This window comes from Camelus bactrianus, chromosome 7 (genome assembly GCF_048773025.1).
Source record: "Camelus bactrianus isolate YW-2024 breed Bactrian camel chromosome 7, ASM4877302v1, whole genome shotgun sequence".
NCBI lineage: Eukaryota > Metazoa > Chordata > Mammalia > Artiodactyla > Camelidae > Camelus > Camelus bactrianus.
The window spans coordinates 28,717,607-28,743,341 of NC_133545.1; the positions used below are offsets into that span (position 1 = coordinate 28,717,607).

The window sequence follows — 25,735 nt, forward strand, 5'->3', positions numbered from 1 at the left end:
AAAAGGACTTATTTTGAAGCTTAATTGTATTTAAGCCTAAAATACACCAAGTACCTATATATCATGTTAAATAAACATTTTTACTTTACTGTTTTTACAGCCTTTTGATCAAGGAAGAATTCAGAAAATTTTCCATGCTATATGCAGCCGACTTCATACACTTAACAGATTCTCTTCTAAAGCTGCTAAATACTGATGAGAAATCTCTAACTATGATAACTCATATGACTTTTGTTAAAATTCTATGGTAGAGTGTCCTGTTTTGTTGGCTGATTAAAAGTTTTTGGTACAAAATGTTGTGAAGATGGCCAGATGATACAGTCTTCAAAATTTGTATTGAGTATTTGTGCTGGTATCTTCTATATATGTTGTACTTCTGTTAGCTCCTGATACTGAATAATAGTTAGTTGCCCATTAATTTTCTTCCCAAATAAGGGAATTCAAGGAATGTAAATAGATTCCTTGACAGTATTTGGTCCATCTCAATGATTTATGTTAAATTTATAATTAAGTACCTCCAAAACATTGTAGAAAAAGGAAAATGTCTGTTTCTTAGAATTATTTCTATCTTATTCCTAAAGATAATCAGTTGATACTGAAACTGAGGAAATTTGTATGTAACTTTTAAATTCAAGTTGTTTTGAAATCCTGAAGAGGAAATTGAGCTTTTAAAATGAGATAGCTGTCTTAGTTTCCTAAAACCCGTCATTTTTTAACACTTAATCTGTGCAAGACTGACAACTAAAAATAATTTGTTACTGTGTATGTTAAATTAACTAGCAGCAGATACAAGATGGAAATAACTGTACCTATTTGTGCTAAGTAAATATTAACAGATGGATAATGTTAGAAACCACATAATCCTCTAGGGATACGTGTTGATATGTCTGTGTGTGTGTAATTCAGAAGGGAGTGGGTAATAGCTGTCTCTCTTCCTTGCTCCTACTCTCTAACTAGGGTCACTTTAACCCACAGGCTGGTCACCCTCCCTAACCCCTTTGCTAATGAGTGGTGGTCCTGCCCCCCTGGCTGGCAGGCCCACCCTTCTTCAGCAAGCTGCTGCCCAGGGAAATGTCACTTTATTATCAATGCTGCTTAATGAAGAAGGACTGGACATTAATAACTCCTGTGAAGATGGCCATTCTGCCTTGTATTCTGCTGCTAAGAATGGACATACAGGTAAAGACGGTGCGATCTTACCTCATTGTATCGGCCTCTTGAAGAAGGGTGGAGAGTTTAAGTACTTGGAACCATTGTTATGATCAAAAGGTTCATTTAGGTTTCAGTTTTCTCTTACAGGTAGAATAAATAATTTTTCACATGATTTAAAGATTTTATAAACATTTAAAAAATCCAAATTGTACCATTCTGTAATAATGTAAAATTTTGCGAGTAGCAAGAAGTTATTTTTATTTTATGATAATGAAATGTATTGTGTATATAGAATTGGGGGTCTAGTAACTGTAAAGCACATTTGGGATAAAGCCCTCCATCTGTGATCACTTTGCCCAGGATGAAATAGCTCTAATTTGTCTGTTAGAAATGCCTGATGTCTGTGAAAGCAAAGCCTTGGGGCTTTAGCGCATGCTGCAGTGAGGGAAAGTGTTAGTGGTTAGGAAGGTCCTGGGTCTGAAATTGTTCTTTAGTTGGAACAATTTATAGTTATTTGAATTTTTTAAGAGAGCTAAGAAGTTATACAACTATAAACAACATATCGATAAAGTCAGGGAATTAATCTTGTTCCTTAAAAAGCAAATCTTATAGTCCAATATACTAAAACACATGGTGGTGCAGGTAGAGAGATGATTTGATGGCAAATTCAAAGTCAAACAGTATTGCTTATGTAGGCTCTGTGATCATCAGTTAATTCAGATAATGTGGCTTTCTTGGAAGTTTTCGGAGCTTCACTATGTCTGAGTGGACTACATGGAAGATTCTAGTGAACTAGGAAGATAGCTCATTATTTTAAAAGTATTTTGGAATGCTTCATCAAAAGTACTGTGGCAATTTTCTCCAATGTAGAGAAATTTCAGTGGAGTAAATAACATGTGGAACATGAGGTCTGGGTGATATTTATGCTAGAATCTGGTGACTGTCTGTGGGTTCTCTTTGATCCTCATTCATAGAGTTAAGTGTAGGGTGGCCACTACACAAAAGCATTTTAAAGATTAAATTAAGCACCATAAAATAAGAATTTAACTATTTAAATACAAAGAATGATATATCAGTTGGGTAAATGGATTTAGTTCTCCATCCAGTAATGTTATTTTCTGGGATTGGCTAATGGAAAAATCTGGCAAAACATTTCCTGACATGTGACAATCCCTTCACTCATCAGCAACTCTTTACAAAGCAGCTCTTCCTGTGTGCACCCCATCCCCCCCGAAAAAAAAAAGAAATCGTGTTTTAGTTGGTGAGTCTAGGGTGTTACAATCCTGGGGAAGAGAGACTGCTTTCTCTGTAAAATACGTTGTGAAGTCTCACGTGAGCCCTGAAAGAATTGTCAGATGAGTTGTGCATGGGAGAGGTCCCTTGGGGTTAGTGTCTGCCTACAACTTGTATAGAGTTTGGCTCATCATAACTCTAAGCAAGGAATTAAAATGGCTTTCTATTCAAATCCATAGACTGTGTGAGATTGCTGCTGAATGCAGAAGCCCAAGTCAATGCTGCTGATAAAAATGGCTTCACACCCTTGTGTGCTGCAGCTGCTCAGGGACATTTCAAGTAAGTGATGCTCTTAATTCTTTTTTTTCCCTCCCCTGTGAGAAGAGACTCTTTATAATTTGCACACATATTTTAGTTCTGGCTGAATGTGTAAACTAGTGCTTAAGAGTCGTCAGCAGTTATGTTCAGCTAAACGTATTTGAGGATTTAAATGCAAAGCAGGATCCTAAATTTGCTCTTCTTAATAATAGTTGTATGTGAAGGAAGTGAAGAAGAGAAATAACGCTGTTTCCAAACCTTATGTGAATGAACTTGCTTCTGAAGGAGATTATTTTTAGTATGTCAGCGTGAAGTCGTTCCTCCTACCCATGGGGGATTGATTCCAGGACCTCCTACGGATACCAAATTCCGAGGACACTCAAATCCCTTATGTAAAATGGTGCAGTATCTGCATGTAACCTACACACATCCTCCGATATACTTTAAATCACCTCTAGATTACTTATAATACCTCGTACCATGTAAATGCTATGTAAATAGTTGTGAGCATGCAACAAATTCGTTTCACTTTTTAGAACTTCTGAGAATTCTTTTCCAGACATTTTCCACCCGGGGTTGGTTGAATCTATAGATGTGAAACCTGCAGCTTGGGACGGCGACTGTATGCGTGATTATATAATAGCCTTGAACACGTCATTGTTCACTATTCTCTACCACCGCAACACAAAAAAAAGCCTTTTTATGTGTGATGGCCTTAATGTATTATTTGTAATAACCTTAACTTCCTACTGGCAATTTATTCAGTATTAAATCCCAGTTATTCACCTTGTTTTATCATTTTTTAAAAAACTGAAGCAAGGACTTTCATACTGAAAGAAATTAGAGCACAAAACTGAAAAGAGCCTGTCAATTAAAATATGCGTAAGTTTAGCAGTGATTTCTTCAGTAGCTTAATAAGTCAGTTGAATGTAGACAACGTTTTAAAATCAAGTCATATTATAATAATAAGCTGGAATATAGCAAAATTGCTTTCTCTGCCTGTGCTGAGATGACAGGCTGTGGGGAATGAAAGCTGTTTCAGCCTTTTTTCTTACCATCCCAATAGAAATATTTCCTTTAACAAATCTCAGAATTCTTGAAATATGGGTTTTAAGTTTTACAATAATGTTATTAGTCATAAATGTAAATTTTTAAAAATTCGAAGTACATCCTTAAAGTAGACTTTTTTTTTTTTCTGCATGTCTAACACATATCTCATCACATTGAATTTATTATTGAGGACCTGAGCTACTGATCTTGCTTACTTTTTGCATGTATCCTAAGTCCTCCAAGAGAGATTCTCCTTCTGGGCTCGACTTTAACTTTTATTTTTACTTCATCAGGCAATCTGTAGGGCCACTTGCTTGGATAGTGTAACAGTCATGAGAATGGAGGCCTGGATGGCCTTGCAAAAAGGGAGAGCTCTGGGGAAAGCCATAGGCTTGATTAATTTAAACAGGATTAGGTATGCACATTAGTATGCAACTTAGTTTTAAAATATGTATAAAAAAACCAAATATCGCCAAGGAAAGCCAAGAAAAAACATGCATCCAAGCAGAAAAACGAAGTTGTGAATTTTCTTAATCTGATTGATTTAAGCCCTCTTTTCTAAGTTTATTTTATCTCATTTTGCAAAAAATGAAGCTAGCTCCTAAGTGCCATGAAGTCTTGAATTTACCTCCTTTCTGTCCTTCTTGATTCTCAGGGCAATGTGTTTCTGCTTAGCTGTGTCTTTTTCCTTGTAAACTAGCCCCACTTGAGACAGGACAGCCTCTGCTGTCTTTTCTCCCCAAAACAGCCCTTTTCTCTCTCTCTCTGCGCTGCCTTTTATAGTGGAGGCACATGGTGCCCTGCTGTCTGAGCTATTTATAATTATTTTCTCAAGTGAAAATCGCAGAATGACTCAGCAGCCTGACTTTTTTTTCAAGGTTCAAACTATTTTGAACCACAAATAATGTATATGTCAAGCACAGTTAAACATATTCCAAAGACTGCACTTTTATAAGCTGGTTACAGAGAAGTGTCATAAGCCAGGTATTCACACTTGATCAGAGCTGCTGTGTTAAATTTTCATGGGAGTGATTAAAATACATCTTCTAGGCTTGTTAAAAATAGTATCCATATAATAAGACCAACAATTGGTATTTGTGTGTGTATACATGTCTATAGTAAGTGCTGTAAATATGCGACATAGCTCTAGCATTTTCTGTGTGACATCTTGGTCAGGTGGTACTTTAGAAATCAAACCCAGTTTGTATGTAATCAGTCATAATCTTGTGTTTAGGTGTGTAGAATTACTAATTGCATATGATGCTAATATTAATCATGCTGCTGATGGAGGACAGACACCTCTATACCTGGCCTGTAAAAATGGAAATAAAGAATGTATTAAACTCTTGTTGGAAGCTGGAACTGACCGAAGTGTAAAAACCAGAGTGAGTACCTGTCTTGGGTTTTGTCCTATAACTTACAATGTGTTCACGAACTCTACTGCTAGAAAAATGAAATAGGTTAAAATAGAGGTTGCTTTGTTTTGTCCTGCTATGAGGATATTGGGTAAGGACATTGTCTGGCCTCTGAGCATCTGATCATGAAAAGCTTGTTCATTAGCCTATCTTTTTAAGATAGTTGGTGCAGGGCCTGGAATTGTAAGCAGTCAGCAAAGGTCAGCTGTCACCGAGGTCATCATCATCGTCCACAGTAATACTCACTTATAACATGTGGAAACAGAAGCAAATTTTGTGACAAGAGCTTACCCATTGCCAGCACTTAGAGGAGGGTTGCTGGTGATCACTTTTCCTCTGAGAACTGATGTTTGTTGTTGCTCAGATTGTGCAGCACCTCACAGAGTTCAGGGTCATTGTCTAACGTGCCTCAGGACTTGAAGCACTGCATGTGAAAATCCATGTGAAACCTGACAGGCAGAGGTAGCTGTTGGCTCTGTCCCACACAGTTCTGATAGCACCTGTGCAGGATGCAGAGTGAAGTCAAAGACTTAGCAGAGGAAGAAATTTCGAGTCTGATCCTCAGAAGAGTCTTTGGATAATACCTCCGGCTCAGCCACGCAGAAATGAATTTGAAACAAGCTTTTCAATTAACCCCCCCAAATCTGTCTTCATCAGTCTGTCGTGATAGACCTGAGGATGGAGAAATCAGCCCTTCGCACACTGAGATGCCTTCTCCAGTGGGGACCCATCCAAGGGCTGGAGGGGTTAAGGAGCTTCCATCATAATCTGCTCTTCACTGGGCTGGGCTCAGGAATTTTTTTTTTTTTCTTGCAGATTCCCAGAATGTTAGAAGTGTAATAATTACCACCCTTCAACATATTCCTGATAAAATACAAGTATAGACATTTTAATCTCCAAAGGTTATCAGAACCTTGAATCTCTTCTATGAATAGAGAGTTGACTATACTGTGCATCCATTTCACAGGAAACACCCTTAAAATTTCCTAGGATAAAAAGGTGCATTATCTATTTTAAGGTCACTCTTAGATCCTGGGTTTTCTTAAGTAATTTCTCAAAAGAAAACCAACAATTAGTAGTATAACCAGAGGTGTATTATAAGCTAGATATAAACACTGTCCATTGAGTCCTATTGCTAAAGGGTTTTTTTTTTAATTTCCTATTTATTTTTGAAAATCTGAGAAAATGGTCCAGTGTTATATTTATTCCTGTTGCTTTATATATTTTATTTAAGAAATCTATGGTGTTGTATATGTTCATTACAAAATTCTACCTTACATATGAAAAAGGAATGAATTTTACATCATTATCTGAATGAAAAATAAGAAGTGAAACATAGAAATTTGGGTCACATCCTATAAGTTAGAAGACACAGAAATCTGTGCTCTCAAGCTAGTTGTTGATAAGCTTGAATGAAGTTGTTAGACGTACAGAGATAAAGAGCATAACTGATGAAGGGTCTTGAGGGAATAATTAATTATTTCTCATGGCTTTTAATAAGAAATCAAAGGAAAATGAAAGACTTCAAGTTTTTCAGAACTGACTGCATGGCCTTTGTCATATAAATTAGGGGAGGTCGGGGGCACTCACACCCAGGTGCCCAAGTAAGGCTGATATGATACCCAAGTAAAAGTATCCACAGCCCAACAAAGAACCAAAGAACAAGGTGTGAAACATTCAGCCTGACTGGGGCGTGCCTTGGGACTATATGGTCTTCCAGTTACTGCCCAGCCTTGGTCTTGTCTTAAGCCAAGTCAACTCCCTTGGTAGGAGGTAAAGAGCCAGACAGAATCCCCATCATTCAGGGACAGCTTTAGCAATAATCGTATGACTAGTCTAAATGTAGATTGTTGCCATTTATTGTCTGTTTTTCTCACTGTCTTCTACCCCGTTATTTTTTTAGAGTGTACTGTATTTGTAACTCACTGGAAAATATTTAGTATAGCAATATGAAATGCCAAATAAAAAATATGCCAAAGGGAAAATAAAACAAAGCCAAAATACATATCACCTAAATAATTGTCAGTTCTTGTATGAAAGTCTTAAGAATCTGAGGAAGACGGATACCTGAGTAGAAGGCAGACCTATCTCGAGATAAAAATGACAGACTACACAGGGCATCAAGGTTTTTCCTGGAATAGTGTTTGTCAAACTTCAGTGCATCAGATTCACCCAGAGGGCTACTAAAACAGATTGCCGGACCTCACCTCCGCGCCTGAGTTTCTGATTCAGTAGGTTTGGAACGAGGCTCAACAATTTGCATTTCTAACAGCTTACAGGTGACTTACTGCTGCCGGTTAGTGGATCACACTTTGAGAAGCACTGCCCTTGAAGAGTCCTGAGTCTGCTCTAGCAGCCAGCTAAGTGGATGATTGAGGCTTCACAGTAATAAATTCTAGAGAATGGGGCCAGTCATTTCAGCTGGAACATGTTTGAAGCTTGATTTATCAATATCCAGTTGGCAATCACAGAGCACTCCATAGAGGGCCCCATATATTTCATGAAGTTATTTGTGTTTTTTCTATATGTCTTCATTTTCCCTGTCATCTAAAATCTTTCCTTCTGGAATGAGTGGCATAAAATTTTAAGATCACTAGAGTTAGGACTCTGCCCTGTAAGTAAAACTGGCTTATAACAGCATTCATTTAGTACCATACTAATAACATTATTCTTGAACATAAATTTAAAAAAATTTTTATGCTAAAGTTCACTCTCTTTCATAATATTAATTTGAGATTTTGTTTTACCATAGATAATACTTAGTTACTAGCCTGGGCAGTATCTGTTTCCTCCAAATGGTCAACTCTTAAGAGGAAATTCTTACAAAGTAGCGAACATGAGTCATAGCAGTGGAAAATACAATAATTGACAGAGGTCTGAGAACTTAGTTGATCAGTGACACTCAGGGTCAGAATGCTTGCTTTCCTCAGCTCAGTGGTCCATGCCCAAGAACATTTAGAGGTGAACTTTCAATAACACTGTTCTCAGCATTAATGTTGTAATCAACCCTTTCCCCCTTGGTTGTTTTATTTTCAGGATGGCTGGACACCAGTTCATGCAGCTGTGGATGCTGGTAACGTGGACAGCCTCAAGCTTCTTATGTACCATGGGGTACCCACCCGTGGAAACGTGTTGCACAAGGAGCCTGAATCAGGCGTCTTTGACTTGGATCGGGGAGAAGAGAGTGGTGGCGGCACATCCATGCCTGTTGTTTCTGCAGACCTCATCAACCACGCCGACAGCGAAGGCTGGACTGCTGCCCATATTGCTGCTTCGAAAGGTTTTAAGGTGCGTCCGGCAGCAGCTGGCCGCATTACACAGTGGTAATGTGATGAATGGCAAAGTTGTCTGCTATTGACTGAGTGTATTTCACTTGAATAATTGGAGACTGAGCAATACCATTGCTACCAATACGAACAGGCTTTTCTCTGTCCAGCAGGTATTTGTGTTCAAGCGTATATGAAACTTACTGTAAAAATCAGTTTGGAGTTTGTTGACAAACGTGGGAGTAATTCCAGACACTGTATCTCATGTGAAGTTAGGAGGAGAAAGTGGGTCTTGAGTCCCCTGGATTGTTGGACTCAGTACCAAGGCCGTGCTATTAGAGGGAAGGCCAGGATTCCAGCACACGTGCCCTGGACCGGGAACTCCCTCTGTCAGCACCGCCTGGGCTGTCTCACCGATGTGGACGAGGGAGCTCTAAATTTCACTCATCAGTTCGAGGAGAGAAAGATTCTGATTATTAAGGAAATAATATGAAATAGTAAGCCATTCATTCTTGCTTCTTTTTCTATTTAAATCTCTTTAGCAGTAATACTGCTTCAGCTGTGAACAGCTATCAGGAAGCTCCTGAGTACCAGGCACTGTGTAAACTAATATTCACAGGAATCATTTATGTGACTAGGTAACTGTTAGTTCAAGGCAAGGGTTTAGGATGCAAGACAAGTGGTGGGTAGAGAGGCACAAAAAATTAAAACAAGGGTAATAGACATGTGGTTGGTATGGTACAAAAATGTAAATTTTGGGTTTTTTTGCGGGGAAGAGAGAATGCACTTATTTCAGAGAGCAGTGTTGTGCAATACTAGGCTCAGAAATGGCTCGTTCCAGAGGAGATGGAAATGATTTGGGCCCTGCAGGACAGGTTACATTGGCCACTTATCACTGAGAGGGGAGAGTGGTTGAGATGGTGCAGGAGGAACAGAGACTGGGAGTCGGGAGGGGCAACAGCTGCGGCTGAGCTGGTGAAGAGGAGTGAGAGGTGAGACCAGACAGGGGGTCCCCAGCTCGGCCTGGGCTTTTGGTGACATGTGCAGAAGTTTGAGCTTTACTTATTAGTCAGAATAAAGCCATCAAAAGCTTCTGCACAAAGGAGCAGAATCATCAGCTCTCTAGTTTAAATTGGTTGGTTTAGCAATAATATTTAGAAGACTTGGGGTTATGAAAACATCGGTGGCAGGGGAAGAGACTAGGTGAGAGATGATGAGAGTCGTAGCAATAACTGGAGAGGAGAGGTCATAGACAGCCGCGTCTGAGAATTGAAGGCAGATCCGATGCAGGAAATGAGGGAGCCTAAGAGAAGGATCATTGTGACGTTTCCAGAAGGAGGAGAGGAGAGGCGTCCTTGTGACCAAGAAGACAGAATGTGGGCTCAGGCATGCGGAGTTTACTGCTGGGATGCGCTCATCCAGATGGAGATATATGGGAATAGCTAGAAATAGGCGTTTGGAGCTCCTGGTTGGGTAACTTCCTGTTATATTCTAGAGCAGAAGCTGTTCATTTTGGACTTTGGTTTTTTTTTTTTCTTTTAAACAAGTGAGAAAAAGGCATGATGCAATTCAGCGTGGAGGAACTGCTTGTTAGTAGTAGTTTGCTCCCATTTTACCCTTAAAAAAAAATACAGAAATTCTGTGGACTTGATATATATATGTGTACTGATTTGATTGGGATGCAGTGACATTTGACATAAAAGTGTTTGGGAGACAAGGATGGGAAATATGAAAAGCTTAAATTTGAAAACACATCCTTAATCTAAGACAGTGAATCTCATTTGATGGTGGAAAGGTACATAGAAGGGGTAGTTTTCAACCTACCTCCCCGCTGCCCAAGAAAATCTGAGTATAATGCAAGATATTACTGACAGGAGTGGGCTGTGCGTGCACTCATCCTGAAGATTAAAAAATATACATTAAAAAAGGCAAAACAAAAAACAAAACCTGAGCTTCACTGATCTGAATGTTTAGCTGCTCACCCTCTGGTGCTAGGCAGGGAGAGGAACCCGCTCTCCACGAGGAGCTACCCAGCAGGGGGCTGGGCGGTGTGGGGGGGGTTGTGTTGCTACTCAGCTCCATAATTATGCTTTTTTTGTTTTGTTTGTTTTGGGGAGGGTTAATTATGTTTATTTCTTTTTGGAGGAGGTATTGGGGATTGAACCCAGGACCTTATGCATATTAAGCATGCACTCTACCACTCGAGCTATACCTTCCTCCCTTTAATTATGAACTTCTCATTAGTCCTAATGTTTTTTATAATCAAGAATGGGATCTTTGTGGCTTCCTAGGACCCTGGCTTTGTGGATGCTCTTTTGTTGAGTAAAGGGAAATAGGACCTCTTTGTCACATGTAATCTGACTCTCCCAGTATTCTCTTAAGAAGCATAAGATGAATTTTGAAAAAGAAGAGAGATTTTAAAAAGTGGGAGTGACTCACAACATCCACACGCTTCAAAATAAAATAAAAGATTAAAATAATAGATTTGTTTTGCCCTGGAGTTGGATACTTCATCTTTTAATCTAACCTCGTCATTTTATGATTGGGACATTTAAACCCTGGAGGGATTAATAGATAGAAGCTGGGAATGAAGCCCAGATTGCCTGGTTTCATTAGTCTTCAAATGATCCCACACGGCCTGCCTTCCTAGTCAAGGGCACTGGAAAATATTTTTGCATCCTTTGTTTAATACAGTGCTTATATCCTGGCTGAGATAGTTCTCCAAGAGGTAATCTGTTCACAACTAAGTCACTAAGACCAGATTTCTGAAAAAATTAATTACAATTCTGAATTAATCATTGTGTGGGTGAAAAGATTCTATACAGACCACAAGCAGAACTGAAAAGATGACTTTTTTTCTCTCTACAGTAGTGTGTATGGGTCCAATTTACATAAGGTCCTAGTACCATTGTTACCCAATAAGACGACTTCAGTTTCCACATGTTTTTCAATTTAAAAAAGTGAGATTTCAAGAGCTTGAATACACATAAGTCATCTAGTCCAACCCTCTTGTCTTACAGATGAAACGATTAAGTTTGGGGAAATAGCGTAACTGATTTCCCAAGGTCAATTCATAGAAGATCGGATTCCCAAATCAGTGCCTTTTCCACTTAGTTCTTGGTCTTTTTCCCAATGGTTAAGCAATATATGCAAATTACCATTTAGCATTTGGTAATAGGAGTAGCCCTCTCTAAAACTGGTTAGTTACTGCTTCGCAGCTGAGCTAATCACCGAGGATAAACTTTTTTTCATCACTTGGTGTGACTAGACAGAAGAGTTTCTTAAGTGAAACTCTGTGTTCTGTCATGAGACCTTTGACATGTCAAGTTTCTGCCACAGAAACGTACTAGGGAGAGTGTCTGGACTGGAGCATCTTGTTGTTGAAGCTCTCCTACAAAGAGATCCTTTATTTGGGAAACTGTGTGTGTTTTTTAGCACAGCAGCAGAAGATAGTTCTCAGCGGCTCCCCGGCACTCGTGCTCTCACTCTTGCCTCTGGTTTGTTGAGCATGTTGGCTCTAACGTGAACCCTCAGTGTCCAGAACACTGCCCCTTCCTTGCGTCCCCTTTGAATTTGATGACTTGGCTTTCTCTTTGTTTTTCTGGCTTTTCTCCCCCTTTTTTTTTTTTTTTTTTTTAAGCCTAAGCAACTCCTAAGCTCCATTCCCAGCTGCCTTGTCCTATCTTTTAGAGCTTATCCAGTCTTTCAGCTTTAACTATGGCTTCTACAATCACTAATCCTAAACGCAGATCTCACGCCTGGCTTTTTACCTGTCTTCCAGCCCTTTATTTCCACCACCCTGGAGGTCCTCTCTAGGCAGACCCACTGTCCCCTGGTCAGTCTCGTCATCATCTTCAAGCTATTGTTGGCATTGTGTTAGGATTGTGGACTGACTGATGCATTCTTAGCTTTGAGCCGAGTGAATGTGGTTTTGGCCCTCTCTCTCCTCTCGTTCAATACTCTCCCCCTTGAATAATCTTGTTGGCCCCAGAATATAATCTTTAGAGATTCCAAAAATCTTCTCTCTTGTCCACCTAACCATGTCCTGAATCCAGCCAGGAAGGCCTTATCCAGGAGACCCACAGTTTACAGGACATCTCCTTGGTAAACTGAGGAACAAATTTCTCAGTTGGCCCAGTGCAGTCCTTGTGTATGCCTGTCATTTTAATATAATTATCTATACTACTCCTTTTACTCTTTAAAATGTCCCAGTTTAGACAATCCTATAGTAACCCTGTTGATGGCTATATTCATTTCTGCTTCCACCAGACAACTCCATGAGGGGCATCTTGGACTCTCAGATTTATGTCCCCTTGGCCCATCTGCCCATCTCTAGTTCCTCCTCTCTTAACCCAGTAACATCGCTGACATTTGCGTTTACTTGTTCCATCTTACTAACTTAATCCAAATGACTGATAGAACTCCAGATTTTATTCCCTTGTCAATGAGTGTGTGAACAAAGGGAAGGCTAGTTTTTTTAAAACACTCATTCCAGAATGTCCCTTAGGGAGGCCTTATCATCTGCTGTCTGGACTCGTGTCGGCCCTGCCAAGGGCTCCTCATCTTCAGTCTCTCCAGCTCCTTCGCGGTGACTTGAGAAGGGCCTTTCTAACAGAGGAAGTTGCTCGTGTAATTTACCTTCGTCTTTCCAAGGCTCTGTCACTTCCAGGATAAGTGCCAGACCTTTATCGTGACAGAGAAGGCCCTTCCAGCTCAGGCCTCAGTCCGCCTGCACAGGCTCTCTTCCTGTCTCCTTCCCTCATGCCGTCTGTGCTCTGGCTGTGCCCTGCTGGCTCCTGTGCTCTCTCTCCTCTCCCTGCCTTTGCAGATGCTGTTCCCATCACCTCCGTGGCCTCTTCTGTCCTGACCCTTCCCTGCCTGGAAGACACCTCCGCTTAAGTCTGGCTTCCAGGAGTTAGTTGATCCCAGGGCACCTCTCCACACTGCACTTAGGGAACTTGCTCTTTACAGTGATGATTTGCAGGCCTCTCTCACTTTCTACCTCCTCCAAAATAGCACTTTTCATCATTGTATATATTGTGCTTAGCAGTGTCTCTGGCCCACAGGCACTAAATGTTGGCTGAATCAGCAAGTGAATGGACTATTATTACCATTCTTCCTTAATTGGTCTCATTTCTGTCGCCCACTTTTTCAGTATGTCTTCCAAACACACCAGTTGGTTTTCAGAACTGAGATGCTCGTGGTACTTACCTACCTAAATGTGTCCTCCTGCCTGTGGAGAAGCACCCGTGCTCCCTAGCACCCAGCCCTTCACAGCTGACTCTGGTTGTCTTCATCTTTGGCCACACCCACCAAAGTCTCCCTGCTCGCTTATGCTGCCATTTCCCATTGTGATAGCCGCCATCTCCCCTGCTCTGCAAAGCAGCGGGCACCCTGGCACCCCCAGGTTGTTTGTAGCACCTGTGCTGGACCTGAGCCGTGCATCTGCAGTCTGCCTTCTCTCTCACCCCCTCTGCCAGTGTCAGGCTCTCAGCTCCCTGCCCTGACTTGGAGCTTATCTCGAGCTCTTTGGACTTGAGGTTTCTGCTTACTCTCTCTGGGACTGGTACCTTGCTTCCCTGCTCTCCTTAAAGGCCCATGGCAGAGGTGGCTGCTTGTCCCTCAACATCTCTCTACCCATCCTCTGTGGGGTTCAGCTGGGAGGCTCAGGACCACCCTAAATAGAGACGACCTCCTCCAGCCTCCACCGCGGGTAACCGTGGCCATCCCCCCAAGTTCTGGCGATGGAGATGTGAATGAAAGTGGAACCTGGAGCCTAAACCACTGCTGTCTGAAGTCTCTGCTCTGGCAGATGTATCTGGATCATAGTGAATAGCAGTTTGACTTAAACTCATTCGTCTAGACCGCTTGCTCAGAAACGTATTCTACTTAATGCTTTCATGAGTTACTTTTTTTTAACCATCTTCTGAATTTACTGGTTTTATGCAAATGAGGTAATAACAATTTGATAAGAACTGTTATTTGTGTATTTGACTTAGTTTTCAGTTCATTTCTTTGCTTAGTGACATTTTTAAACCTGAACGCCAGGCCTTGATTGCAATTATTAGAGGAGAGCCCTCCAACCAACCAGGAGAGCAGGGGCAGTGAGAAGCCAGTGTCCTAACCAGCTCCTTTGCAGGCAGACAAATTTTTCTTCATTCAGGGGTCCTCTGGCTTAACTCCTCCATTTTGCAGGTCTGAAGGCCTAGCCTCCCATCCCCCCAGCAGCCAAAAATATTCCCTAGATTGGCTTTGCTCTCAAACGAGCAGTAGCTTCCTGTTCAAATTTCACTTGATTGGTGGTTTCAGCTTGCTCTTTGTTTTTCTTTCTGACCCTCAGGGATTTCCTGTGTTTCCTTGTGAACTCATAATTCATTTAAAGTACATTTTGGGGGCAATATGAAGCAACCGGAACTCATGTGTACTCCTGGTGGGAGTGGAAATTGGTATAGCCACTTTTGAAAGCTCTTTGGAGTCTATACTGATGTAGAACATGTGTGTAACCTGTGGCCCTGCAGACCAACTCTGTCCGTAAACTCAATAGAATTGTGTGCGTGTGTCCATCACAGGACACATACCAAGATGTCCGTAGTAGAACCCAGATGTCCACCAACAAGAGAGTACAGATAAGGTACACTGGTTAACTGGTTATTTGTTTGATGAAATATCACACAGTAATTTTTAAAAAGGATGAATTGAACTATAACTCTTCCCAACACATGGATGATTTTACAGATACTATGAATGAAAAGAAGCCAGATATAAAAATGTTCCTCTAGTATGATTCCTATTTATATAAAATCCATGAACAGGCTAAACCGGTCTCTGATCTTAGAAATCATAATAGTAGCTAGTTTGGGGGGAGGAGAGAGTGCCTAGTGATTGAGATGGAACATGAAGGAGGTTTCCACAGTGCTCCCTGCGCAAGTGTGTTCACTCGGTGAGAATTCAAGCTGCACACTTACTTGTGTACTCTTCTTATGTAGATGTTATATGTCTATAAAATATTTACATTAAAAAATGTATGTTTTACAGAACAGAAAAAGGTGTCTTACAGCAAGCTTAGCAAAAGCTATTCAGACTGCCTGGTTTACTGTGTTGTCAGAAGTGGAAGTCAGCTCCAAGCCTCTGTGTGTGTAGGAGAAAGATGTTGCTTGCTTGCTTGTTTCTCTTCATGATTTCAAATGGTTTGTTCAGTTTTGCGCTTACTCTGGTGGGAAATCAGTAGACAAATCATGAAGTGGTAAAAGTTGAAATAGCAGAGTTCCTTGATAAATATCCTGATGTAATACCCTGCCGTGCCATCACTTACTTGAAAATGTTTGCATATGTAATGTCTATCACTTTGAAGTGAAGAATTTGGGAAAACTAGACCTTTCAGTTCATAGGTTAGTGATATTTTTTGAATGGAGATTTCCTGAAGCAACACAGAAGAAAAAACTGAAAAAGAGAAGGCATGTAGCTTCAATATCTCTCGAGAATATTTTTCTAAAACCTTGGTCAACATGGTGTTCATACATACTTTTCAAATTAAAAAAATAGGACAGCATAAGATCTCAAATATAAATGTGTTTACAAAAACTCTGGGGCAGAATTGTTGAAACTGGAGCCCTGCGCTTGCATTTCTAGGAGAGCAGTGCATCGTCTAGAAGACAGCAAGGGACGTCCGGGTGCAGCAGAAATCTTTTTGCTGTATGTTGCCAAATTACCATAAAAGGATACTGTCTGCTGAAGTCCTTTTTCCGCCTTAATTTCACTCTGAAAACTGAGTGATTAGTAAACTAACTTTTTTTTTTTTCCCTTGAAACCTAAGAGGCTGTTCTGTGGAGTGACGTTTTGAGTCTGTGAATCACATTTGAATGAAGTACTTTTTGCTTTTCATTTGGAGACACTGTTTAATCTGTATATTTGGAAGAGAAGTAAGATTTCTAGCTGAGAATTCCTGATTTGCTTGCTACAGGCAACTAAATGTTCCCTTGGATTTTTCACTTGAGATATTCACTTGGACATGGGGTAATAGAGCTCTTGTCTTTACAGAACTGCCTAGAAGTCCTGTGTAGGCATGGAGGGCTCGAGCCAGAAAGAAGAGATAAGTGTAACCGGACTGCGCACGATGTCGCCACCGATGACTGCAAGCATCTGCTGGAGAATCTGAGTGAGTGCCGTCTGCAGCCTCTTGTTCATCCTGCGTCCACGCTGCTAGGGCTTCCAGGACTGTGAGGAAAATAGTAATGTGACTCCAGTGTTTTCATTCTCTTCTTAACCTTCTTTGAACCCTAACTACTGGAAAACACTTAATTGGTTATAAATGTGGTAATTATATTTTTCCATGTAAAATGGCTTTTTACAGAATTAGTTATTCAAATGGTGATAGATCTTCCTTGTATTTTACTGACCTTGGACAGTATTTAAAGAACTATTAGTCTTTTCTTCTGATTTACTTTGTCTTTCTAGACATGAGACTAGGAGGGTGTGAGAAATCATGGCTGAGTAGTTTGCTGTTAGCTGATCGTATGAATGTAGGCAAGTCAGTTATCTCTCAATGTCTGATTGCCTACCTGTCTATAAAGATAACTGATAATATTTTGGGTACCTTCCAGCTTTAAGAGTGTATATTACTCAGCACATTTTATGAAAGATTCACTTGTGGGTTTATGAATATAGAGTGCTGATCACATGAAATATTATGACCTCTTGTATCAAGGTTATTGCTCAATGCATTCAATCAGCTAGCTCTATCAGTAGTTTGGAGTTCGCATTCTAACGTTAAGAGGCAGAAAGTGAACAATAACCATAGTAATTCATTATATGATATGTGAGCTGGTAGGATGTGCTGAGGAAAAGACTAAGTGGGAATTGGGTTTCAGTTTTTTAAATGATAGACAGGGTAGCCTTACTGGTAAGACATCTGAGCAAACACTTGAAGGAGGCAAGGAGGACATCTATGTAGATACCACAGGTAAGAACCTTCCAGGCAGAGCATCAAGTGGACAGAGGCCCTGCCAGGTAGAGATATACCTGTTGTGTCTGAGGAAGCACGTGCAAGTCGGAGTGACTGGGTTAGAATGAGCAAGGGGCAAAAACTAGGAAACAGGTCTGAGAAGTTATAGGAGGGGTGAGGAGTGGAGGCCGGATCTTACTGGAATTTGTAGGCCATCGTAGGGACTGCAGGTCGCTGTTTCAGTGATTGAGCTTAGGAGTGACAGGATCTGATGAACATTTTACAAGTACCTCTGGCTGCTTTGTCAGAAATAGACTGGGAAGTCACAGGTAGAATCTGGGAGACTTGGTACACCGTCAATGTAGAGTTCCAGGTGAGAGACAATAGTGACGGCTCAATCCGGATTGCAGTAGACTTGGAAGTCTGGGTTCTGGATATAGCTGAAGGATAGAGCCAACAGAACCTACTGGAGGGCCGGTTATGAGGTCTGGAGGAGAGAGGGATTCGTGGGTAACTCCGAGGTTTTCAGCCCAAGCAACTGGCAGGATGGAGTGGCCGTCACCTGTCAAGGGGAGGCTGTTGGGGAGGCATATTTCACTAAGGAAGATCAGGAGTTATGTTTTGAATCTGTGAATTTGAGATGTCTGTTAGGATGTCTAGGTTGATGTCAAGTCAGCAAGAATTCTGGAGATGAGTATGAGCTGGATATATAAATCTGACAGTCAGCAATCTATAGATGATATTTAAAGTCGTGGGACTGGATGAGGTCATGACAGAAGTGAACACAGATAGAAAAAATGAGAGAAATGAGCCTTGCAGTACTCTATCATCATGAAATCTGGAAAGAGGGGAGGGACCAGCAAAGGAACAGCATGAGAGAGTGACCACTGGGGTACGAGGAAATCCAGGCGTGTGTCAGAGAGCAGAGAGAGATCGGTTGTGTCAGGAGTTGCTGGTAGGTAACATGAAGACTGAAAATAAAATAATCTAGTAGCAAGTCAGTTAATGGGGAAAAAAGTCAGTTTAAGGAAGGAATCATAAAAATAACACATTTTCAAACGTTTTATTTTAAAACACACCCGCTTCTGCTTTCATCCACTTTTAGGTGAAGGTCTTTCTATTAGTATGGTTCTGCTCATTGAAGCTCTTCATGTTCTTGTTTGAACAAACCACACCTTTAATGCTTTGTCTGCGGTTTCTAGTGTTCGGAGATTTAAACATATTTATGAAGCAAACTAAAGGCAGTATCTGTCTAGAGATAATTCAGCTTTTTTTTTTCTAATTTTATCTACTTGTCTCATCCATATCTCATTAGATGACTTTTTATAGCAGCTCCTTTGTTCAGTGACTCTCAAGTGTTCAACTTAATTTTCATGGGAATAGTAACTCATTTCATCAGTGTCTGGAACATTTAATTTACTAATTATTGTCATGAGTTCCACAGACATAGAAGATTTGGGGCTAAACTCAAGTGGCTCTTGGTAAGCATACGGTTCGGTTCATGAGAACAGAAATACATGGGGTGCTGCCCACCTGGGTGGGGCCTCAGTCAGTTGGTGTCACAGAGAGATTGGAAGGATTGTTGTAAAAGTTTCTACTGCACTGTTGACATTTATCAAGTACTTACTAGTACTTGTAAGATAGTGTGTGAACAGATGTGTTAAACAAAGAGCGTGTTAAGTCCCTTATAAACATGAGTTCATTTACTCTGCCTAACAGCTCAGTTGTACATTTCTTCCATTTTTTAGAAGAAATTGTGATATAGAGAGATTGAGGAAATTTACCAAGTACTTAAGAGATGGCTAACCCTGAGGCCCAGACCAAGGTCTGTATGAGTCTGAAGCCACTATCCTAAGTGCACAGACCTATACAGCTGTTTCTTGCCTGTATTATGTTATCAAAGAAGGTGAGGAGGAAGGGGCAGTATAGAGAGTTGAGGCCAAGAGAGGGTTCTGGTTTTCCCAGATTTGAGGGGAAAGAATTTGAGAATCTTGCCGAAGGGAAAGAATCAATGAAGTAGAATACAGAGAAACAAGGAAAGACGAACAGTTCAAACAATGTGGTTCCAAAAAAAAAAAACTGAAGAGATTGGGAGACCAAGCTTTACTCCAGTGGAAGAATATGCAATTGACATCATTTAAAGAAATAGAATGGCTGCCCTTTGGTTTGTTTTTTTTAATGTTTATATCTGTTTATTTTATGTAAGATTTTTGCTGGTTTCATTTTTTGTCAAAGATTTTTTTTTCCCTAACTCTTATATTGTTCCAACAGATGCTCTTAAAATACCCTTAAGGATTTCAGTGGGTGAGATTCAATCAGGCAACTATGGTTCCGATGACTTTGAATGTGAAAACACAATATGTGCTTTAAATATCCGCAAACAGACATCATGGGATGATTTTTCAAAAGCAGTGAGTCAAGCTCTGACAAATCATTTCCAAGCAATCTCTTCTGATGGATGGTGGAGTCTGGAAGACGTGACGTTTAATAGCACCGCCGACTCCAGCATTGGCCTCGGTGCAAGCAGTGTGCGATCCATCACGTTAGGTATCAGCCATCCTGCAATGAAGGGAAAGTTAACATTTCTGGGTTTATTTATGTTTATGGGTTCCATAACCTGATACTTAGTTCATTGATTAAATACATTTCAGAGCTCACTTGTGGCAGCTGCTGGTGCTGAAAACCTTGAGCATTCATAATGCAGCCATTACATAATGTTGCCTGTTAGTATAAAAATGCTTTTATGCTTCAAATAATGCCCAGAGAGTAAAGAACATGAAAGCCCTTGATGAGGCTTTGTGATTGCACTTGCTATTTTGATAAATGCAAGAAACTCACCACATTGCAGCTGCTTGCTAATGCACAAGCTCTGAAGACAGCTCCAGATTTGAACTTGAGCTGTGCCAGAGATGTGTTAGTACATTAACACTCACCCTCACCTTCGGACGGGAGGCCTAATGAAGTCTAGAGTCAGAAGAAGCACTTTAATGAAGATGTAGTGAAAGCTCCCACTTGGGATGAGTTAAAATGATAATTGGTTAATTCTGTTTGGTAGGACTCCAAAGAACTTAAAAAGATAAGGTTTGCTTTCTTGTGAGCATAGTAAGTGTACTATAAATGTTAGCTGTCCCTGGTTAGTTTCTTTCCTGTTGAACTAGGAGAACTGACATCGATGGGGAACCTCCTGTGATGTCAGAACTGGGCAGGGTGTTGTATATACAGACCTCAGTATGTCCTGAGAACAGGCTCATTTCACAGATAACTAGTTACAGGATGACTTGCCTGAGGTCACACAGCTAAAGGGAAAAGCAGATAGGATTCATATCCTATCTGTCTGATCAGAAAGCCTGTACATTGTCACCAGCACCATGTTGCAAGAGAATGGTCAAGATTGAGGGAAGGGCAAAGTTTCGCCATGCGATTAATGTATCAGTCTATTATATTAGAGAGCATTTTATTTTGTTCATGTGTATAAGGTAAATGTTAAATCACTTTCAGAACATATATTACCACCAGTTTTTAAAGCGAATTATTCACAACTTATGGATCATTGTTGTGATCTTTAATTATAATTATTATAAAAGAATTATTATATAATGAAATAAGTGCATTAAGTAAATAAGTCATAAGTGATTCTCAGGAACACATATGCCAATGTGCAAAAAATGCAGTGTTATTTAAGGTGTGGTTCTGCCCAGGGGTCTGATAAACGAAATCAGCGCAGCCACGTTTTGAAGGAAATGGCCCTCCATCAGCAGCCCTCATCCAGCTAATCTGGAAACTGACAAAGGCAAGTGGGTCTTCACCACCATCAGATAGATTGGATTCTGTGAGCAATGGATGCTAAGGCCCAATAGTTCCAGTGTTCATTCATGTCCCTGAAGTGTGGGGCACCCGAGTAGCATTTCAGATCTAAAAATCATTGAGTTTTATGGGTAAAGGTATCTGGCTGTGGACACTTGATAACTGGTAGTTACAAGCATACTTCAGATATTGCAGGTTCATTTCAACACCATGGCAATAAAGGGAACATCATAGTAAAGTAAGTCACATGAATTTTTTGGTTTCTCAGTGCATATAAAAGTTATCTATAATATATTGCAGTCTATAGTGTACAACTGCATTGTGTCTAAAAAAAAACACTATGTACATACCTTAATTAAAAAGTACTTCTGCTAAAAAATGCTAACCATCATTTGAGCCATCAGTGAGTTGTAATCTTTTTGCAATTGTAACATCAAAAAAGATCACAGATCACTATAACACTATACTGCTCACAGATCACTATAAGATATAATAATAATGAAAACGTTTGAAATATTGCAAGAATTACCAAAATGTGACACAGGCACAAAGTGAGCAAATACTGTTGGGAAAAATGGCACTGATAGACTTGCTCGATCCAGGGCCAGGAACCTTCAGTTGGTAAATAAGACAGTATCTGTGATGTACAATAAAACAAAACACAATAAAACAAGGCAAACGTGTAACATTGTTATTTATGTATGAATATGAGTAATGTTACTGTATCAATAACCTAAACTAGGTTAAGGGGACCAAGGGCAACAGAGGAGCAGTGAGTTACAGGTAGTACGCATGTGTGTTGGGGACATGCTGAGAAGAGGTATTTAAGAGTTGATCCGTGGAAGGGAAGAGATGGAAACACATACTTGTCGCTAATCCCTCCCTAGAGTGGACACTTATAAAGTGGGACCCTTTTTGAGCAAGAGTGAGCAGAGACCCTGGACTGTGAAAAGGTTTGCTTTATTCTGAGTCCATGAAGTGACGTGTTTTTACTGGGATCCAAAAACTTGTTGGAAAGGGAGACAGGGACCAGATCATTCAGGACCTGTTATCTCATCCAGCGCGCTTGGGTTTTGTGAAGCGGGCATTGGAAGAACCATGAACGGTTATAATCTGCTTTGTTCTTTAAAACTTCACCCTAGGCATATTTGGTTGTATTTTCACTTCCCAGATTTATTTCAATCCCATGTAAGGACAGCTTTGGAAAAGGCTGTGGTTTGAAGGGCTCCTCTTGATCTTCTACAAAAATTGTACTAGAAAGTTAACCCCTTGTGTGACCCTTTCCATAGCCCATGTGTGCCTCTGACAGTCTAAGCTCTGGAGTCCTTAGGGTTCTCACACAGGAGATCATACATTGACCCTTATAAGAGTCATTACTTTTTAAGCTTCTCTTGACATTGTATTTTATTCTTTTGAACTAGGAAATGTGCCGTGGTCAGCAGGTCAGAGCTTTACCCAGTCCCCGTGGGACTTTATGAGAACGAATAAAATAGAGCAGGTCACTGTGCTTTTAACAGGTAAGGATATTCCAGACTGAGGTTTGCACCGTGACTATTTGACAGCAGCTCAGAATCTGCATGTTTTTGTCCCATGGCCTCAGGCCATGCATGTGTGACTCTGACTGCTAAATAATTAGGTATTTTTTTAAACGTGTGATTGAGAGGAAAAACCAAATGCCATGTTTCTGACACGTGTGGTGATGTCTGTCCTGATCATTGGTTGCTGTGATTCTGATTGCATATCTCATTAGGAACAAACTGACGTGCTGATAAGAGAGTGGCAGACACCCTGTGAAGAGAAATGTCTTGTATTGCTGTCAAGTGCAGTGTGTGATCAGTATGATTATTATGCACAAGCTGATCCTCTGTGAGTGTATATGTCCTAGGCTCTGTTGTTTACAGAACAAGCATAAATTCATGGAATCCTTATAAGAGCCCAGTTAGATAGGTATTTCTGTTTATCCTCATTGTACATACAAAGAAATTGAGACTCAGAGAATCTCTTCTCTAAGCTCATACAGCCAGTAAGTAGTATAGGAATTCTCAGTTTCTCAATCTTTAATTCTAAAAGGCTACTGATTTCATTCATGTCTTTCCCAAACTGGGGAATGGAGCCTTTAAAAATTCAGTTTCAACTAAGAAAATTTTATTTTATTTTTTGAATGGTATTTAAGTTTTTAAAGAGTGTGAGACCATTCCAGAAAATTCTTTCAGGCTCAAATGCCATATTGAGAGAGTGGCAGAACACAGAAGGGGTTTGGGGGAGGGGGGCAGAGTTTGGGAATGGACCTGTGCATTAATGCTGGCCAGGCTAGAACTGGGATTATCTCTGATGACATTTGCTCGTGAACAGTAAAATATTGAATCCAGCAATGAGAATGGATACCAGCTAAAGTGCTGGAGCCCGGATCGGAAGGCCCTGGTCATGACTGACAGGAGATGGGTGGGCTCTCCAGGGGAGGGAGGGGGCTGCTGGGAGCTCTCTGGCAGCCGGCAGCAGGGGCTGTTTCTCAGCCTGTGCAAAGTATTGCAGTGTATTCACAATGGCAAAGGTACACGGGTGCCTTTTGGCCAAATGTCAGCTCGGCCTACATAAGTCAACGTATTGTGTTTTTTTATGCTAGGTTCTGTTATGTTTTGACCATTTGTATTTAACAAGAACCAATTTTCCTCCTGTGTATTTCTTTCTCACAGGTCCTCAAGAAGGCTGCCTCAGTAGTGTGACTTACGCAACTATGATCCCTCTTCAGATGCTGCAGAACTACCTCAGGCTGGTAGGTGGACGCCGTCGACTGGAGTCTTACACTCCTATCCCTGACACTGGGTTATATGGGAGCCCATTTTTGTGCTGAGAACAGTGTGAGCCCCCACCCACCCTGTGCCCGGACCTCCCGAACAGCCCCCTCGTTGGAATACTGCTGGTACCTTTGTTGTGGATATCTGTCTGTCACAGCCATCCAGGTGTCCACTGCCCGACCCAGAGGCCACCTGTGACTTGTGAAGTGTTACAATCTGGGCAGGAGGAGGTTGTCCTCCCCTAACAAGGACTTGACATCAAGTAATCGATCGTCAATATGAAAGAGAATAACTATAGACATGAAGATGCCTGGCTGTGAACTTTCACAATTTAAATTTGAGTAAATACGCTAGCATTACTTAGCGTATTGATTTGGCCACCTGAACAGAGACCAATCGTAGCTTAAACAGTACAAAAGTTTATTTTTCTCAAAGACAGAAGTCCCCACAGATGAGAGACCCAGTACAGACTACAGTATAGTGAAAACATACACATAACTTATATGTACTGGAAAACTAAAAATTCACGTGACTTGCTTTATTGCAATATTTATTTTATTGCGTTAGTACTAGAACCAGTGACAATGTCTCTGAGATATGCCTGAACATGCCAACCTCTGCTCTAAGTATATAGATAATCTCATTTAATCATCCTATGAGGTAGGTACTTGACCAATTACTCCTATTTTAGAGGTAAATAAACCAAGACTCAAATTGCCCATGGTCCTCAGGGAGTAGTAGGTGGTAAAATCCAAAGAGTTGAACTAGGCTGTCTTCCATTCTCATGCATGTTATTAGAGTTTATGCTAGTTATTAACCTCTTGGTTAAGAAAGAATTGCAGTAACCAGTTTTCACTATGTGTGTAAATGTGCTACAGAAAATGCATGTACTAAAATCCTTATGCAGAAAATCAAATGGAGTGAAACCTTTAAATCAGGCTTTTTTTTTTTAATGATGTTAGTTTTAAATACTTTCATAGACTAGTTGAGTAATACAAGTGAATTTTAAATCTCCATCCTTGAGTGAATAAGGAGACATTTAACTTAATTTTGAATCACTAATTACTTACTACAATAGTTGAACTTTTTCATTAATTCAAACTTTCCTCAGCCAGTTTGCAATTTTTTAGCTTATTCGTAACCTTGTATTTTAGTAATTCAGTGACTGAATAATTATTAGGAAAATACTTAAATAGATCACCCTCATCTGAGCCCTATTTGAAAATGTAGGACTCTTGACTCCCCATGAGCATAATTCTTAAGAATTCTGTCTGCTGTCCACTCCAGTGTGCTAGTCATCACTAGGAGATTCTGCTTATTATACCTTCCCCAAACACGTTTGCTGTGTTTGCATAAAAATAATGTTGTCAATGATGGCTACGTATCTAAGATGGCCCACAAAAGCTCATCAACCCTTTAGCAGGTGACCGGCTTCATCCTGATCTTTTTCAGGGCATGGAGGCCAGTGTAGTTAAGGTCCTAGGGGAAGGAGGAAGCCAGTTCCCTGGTCTGAGGAAGAAGTGGTTCCAGCACCTAGAGTGGCAGTGAGGTCTGAGACATGGATCCTTTGTCTTCCGTGGCTATAGTGGAAGAAGATTCTGGCCAGTAGGGCGAGTGTCAGTCCAGAGGAGATGTGGGTCAGGAAGAGTTCATGAGTGCCAGAGGCTAGGTGACAAGGGAGAAGTTATACCCAAGAGTTGTATCTTACAGTTTTATTTTTTTAAACAGCTATAATACCCAAGTTATTATATCTACATTAAT

The 25,735-nt window shown here is 40.5% G+C and overlaps 1 protein-coding gene across 10 annotated transcripts in view; it reads left to right on the forward strand.

Moving 5' to 3' along the window:
- Positions 1–25,735, forward strand: part of CTTNBP2 (cortactin binding protein 2) — a 376,816-nt gene that overhangs the window by 315,078 nt on the left and 36,003 nt on the right. For all 10 annotated transcript variants that reach the window (XR_012508104.1, XM_074367170.1, XM_074367169.1 and 7 more), the window contains 8 exons: positions 976–1,179; positions 2,625–2,724; positions 4,988–5,138; positions 8,205–8,456; positions 16,472–16,589; positions 19,647–19,922; positions 22,601–22,696; positions 23,873–23,952. Coding sequence is in view for 9 of the 10 variants with exons in the window: in XM_074367170.1 (XP_074223271.1) it covers positions 976–1,179; positions 2,625–2,724; positions 4,988–5,138; positions 8,205–8,456; positions 16,472–16,589; positions 19,647–19,922; positions 22,601–22,696; positions 23,873–23,952 (1,277 nt within the window). In the remaining variant the exon portion in view is untranslated. The remainder of the gene's footprint in view (positions 1–975; positions 1,180–2,624; positions 2,725–4,987; positions 5,139–8,204; positions 8,457–16,471; positions 16,590–19,646; positions 19,923–22,600; positions 22,697–23,872; positions 23,953–25,735) is intronic.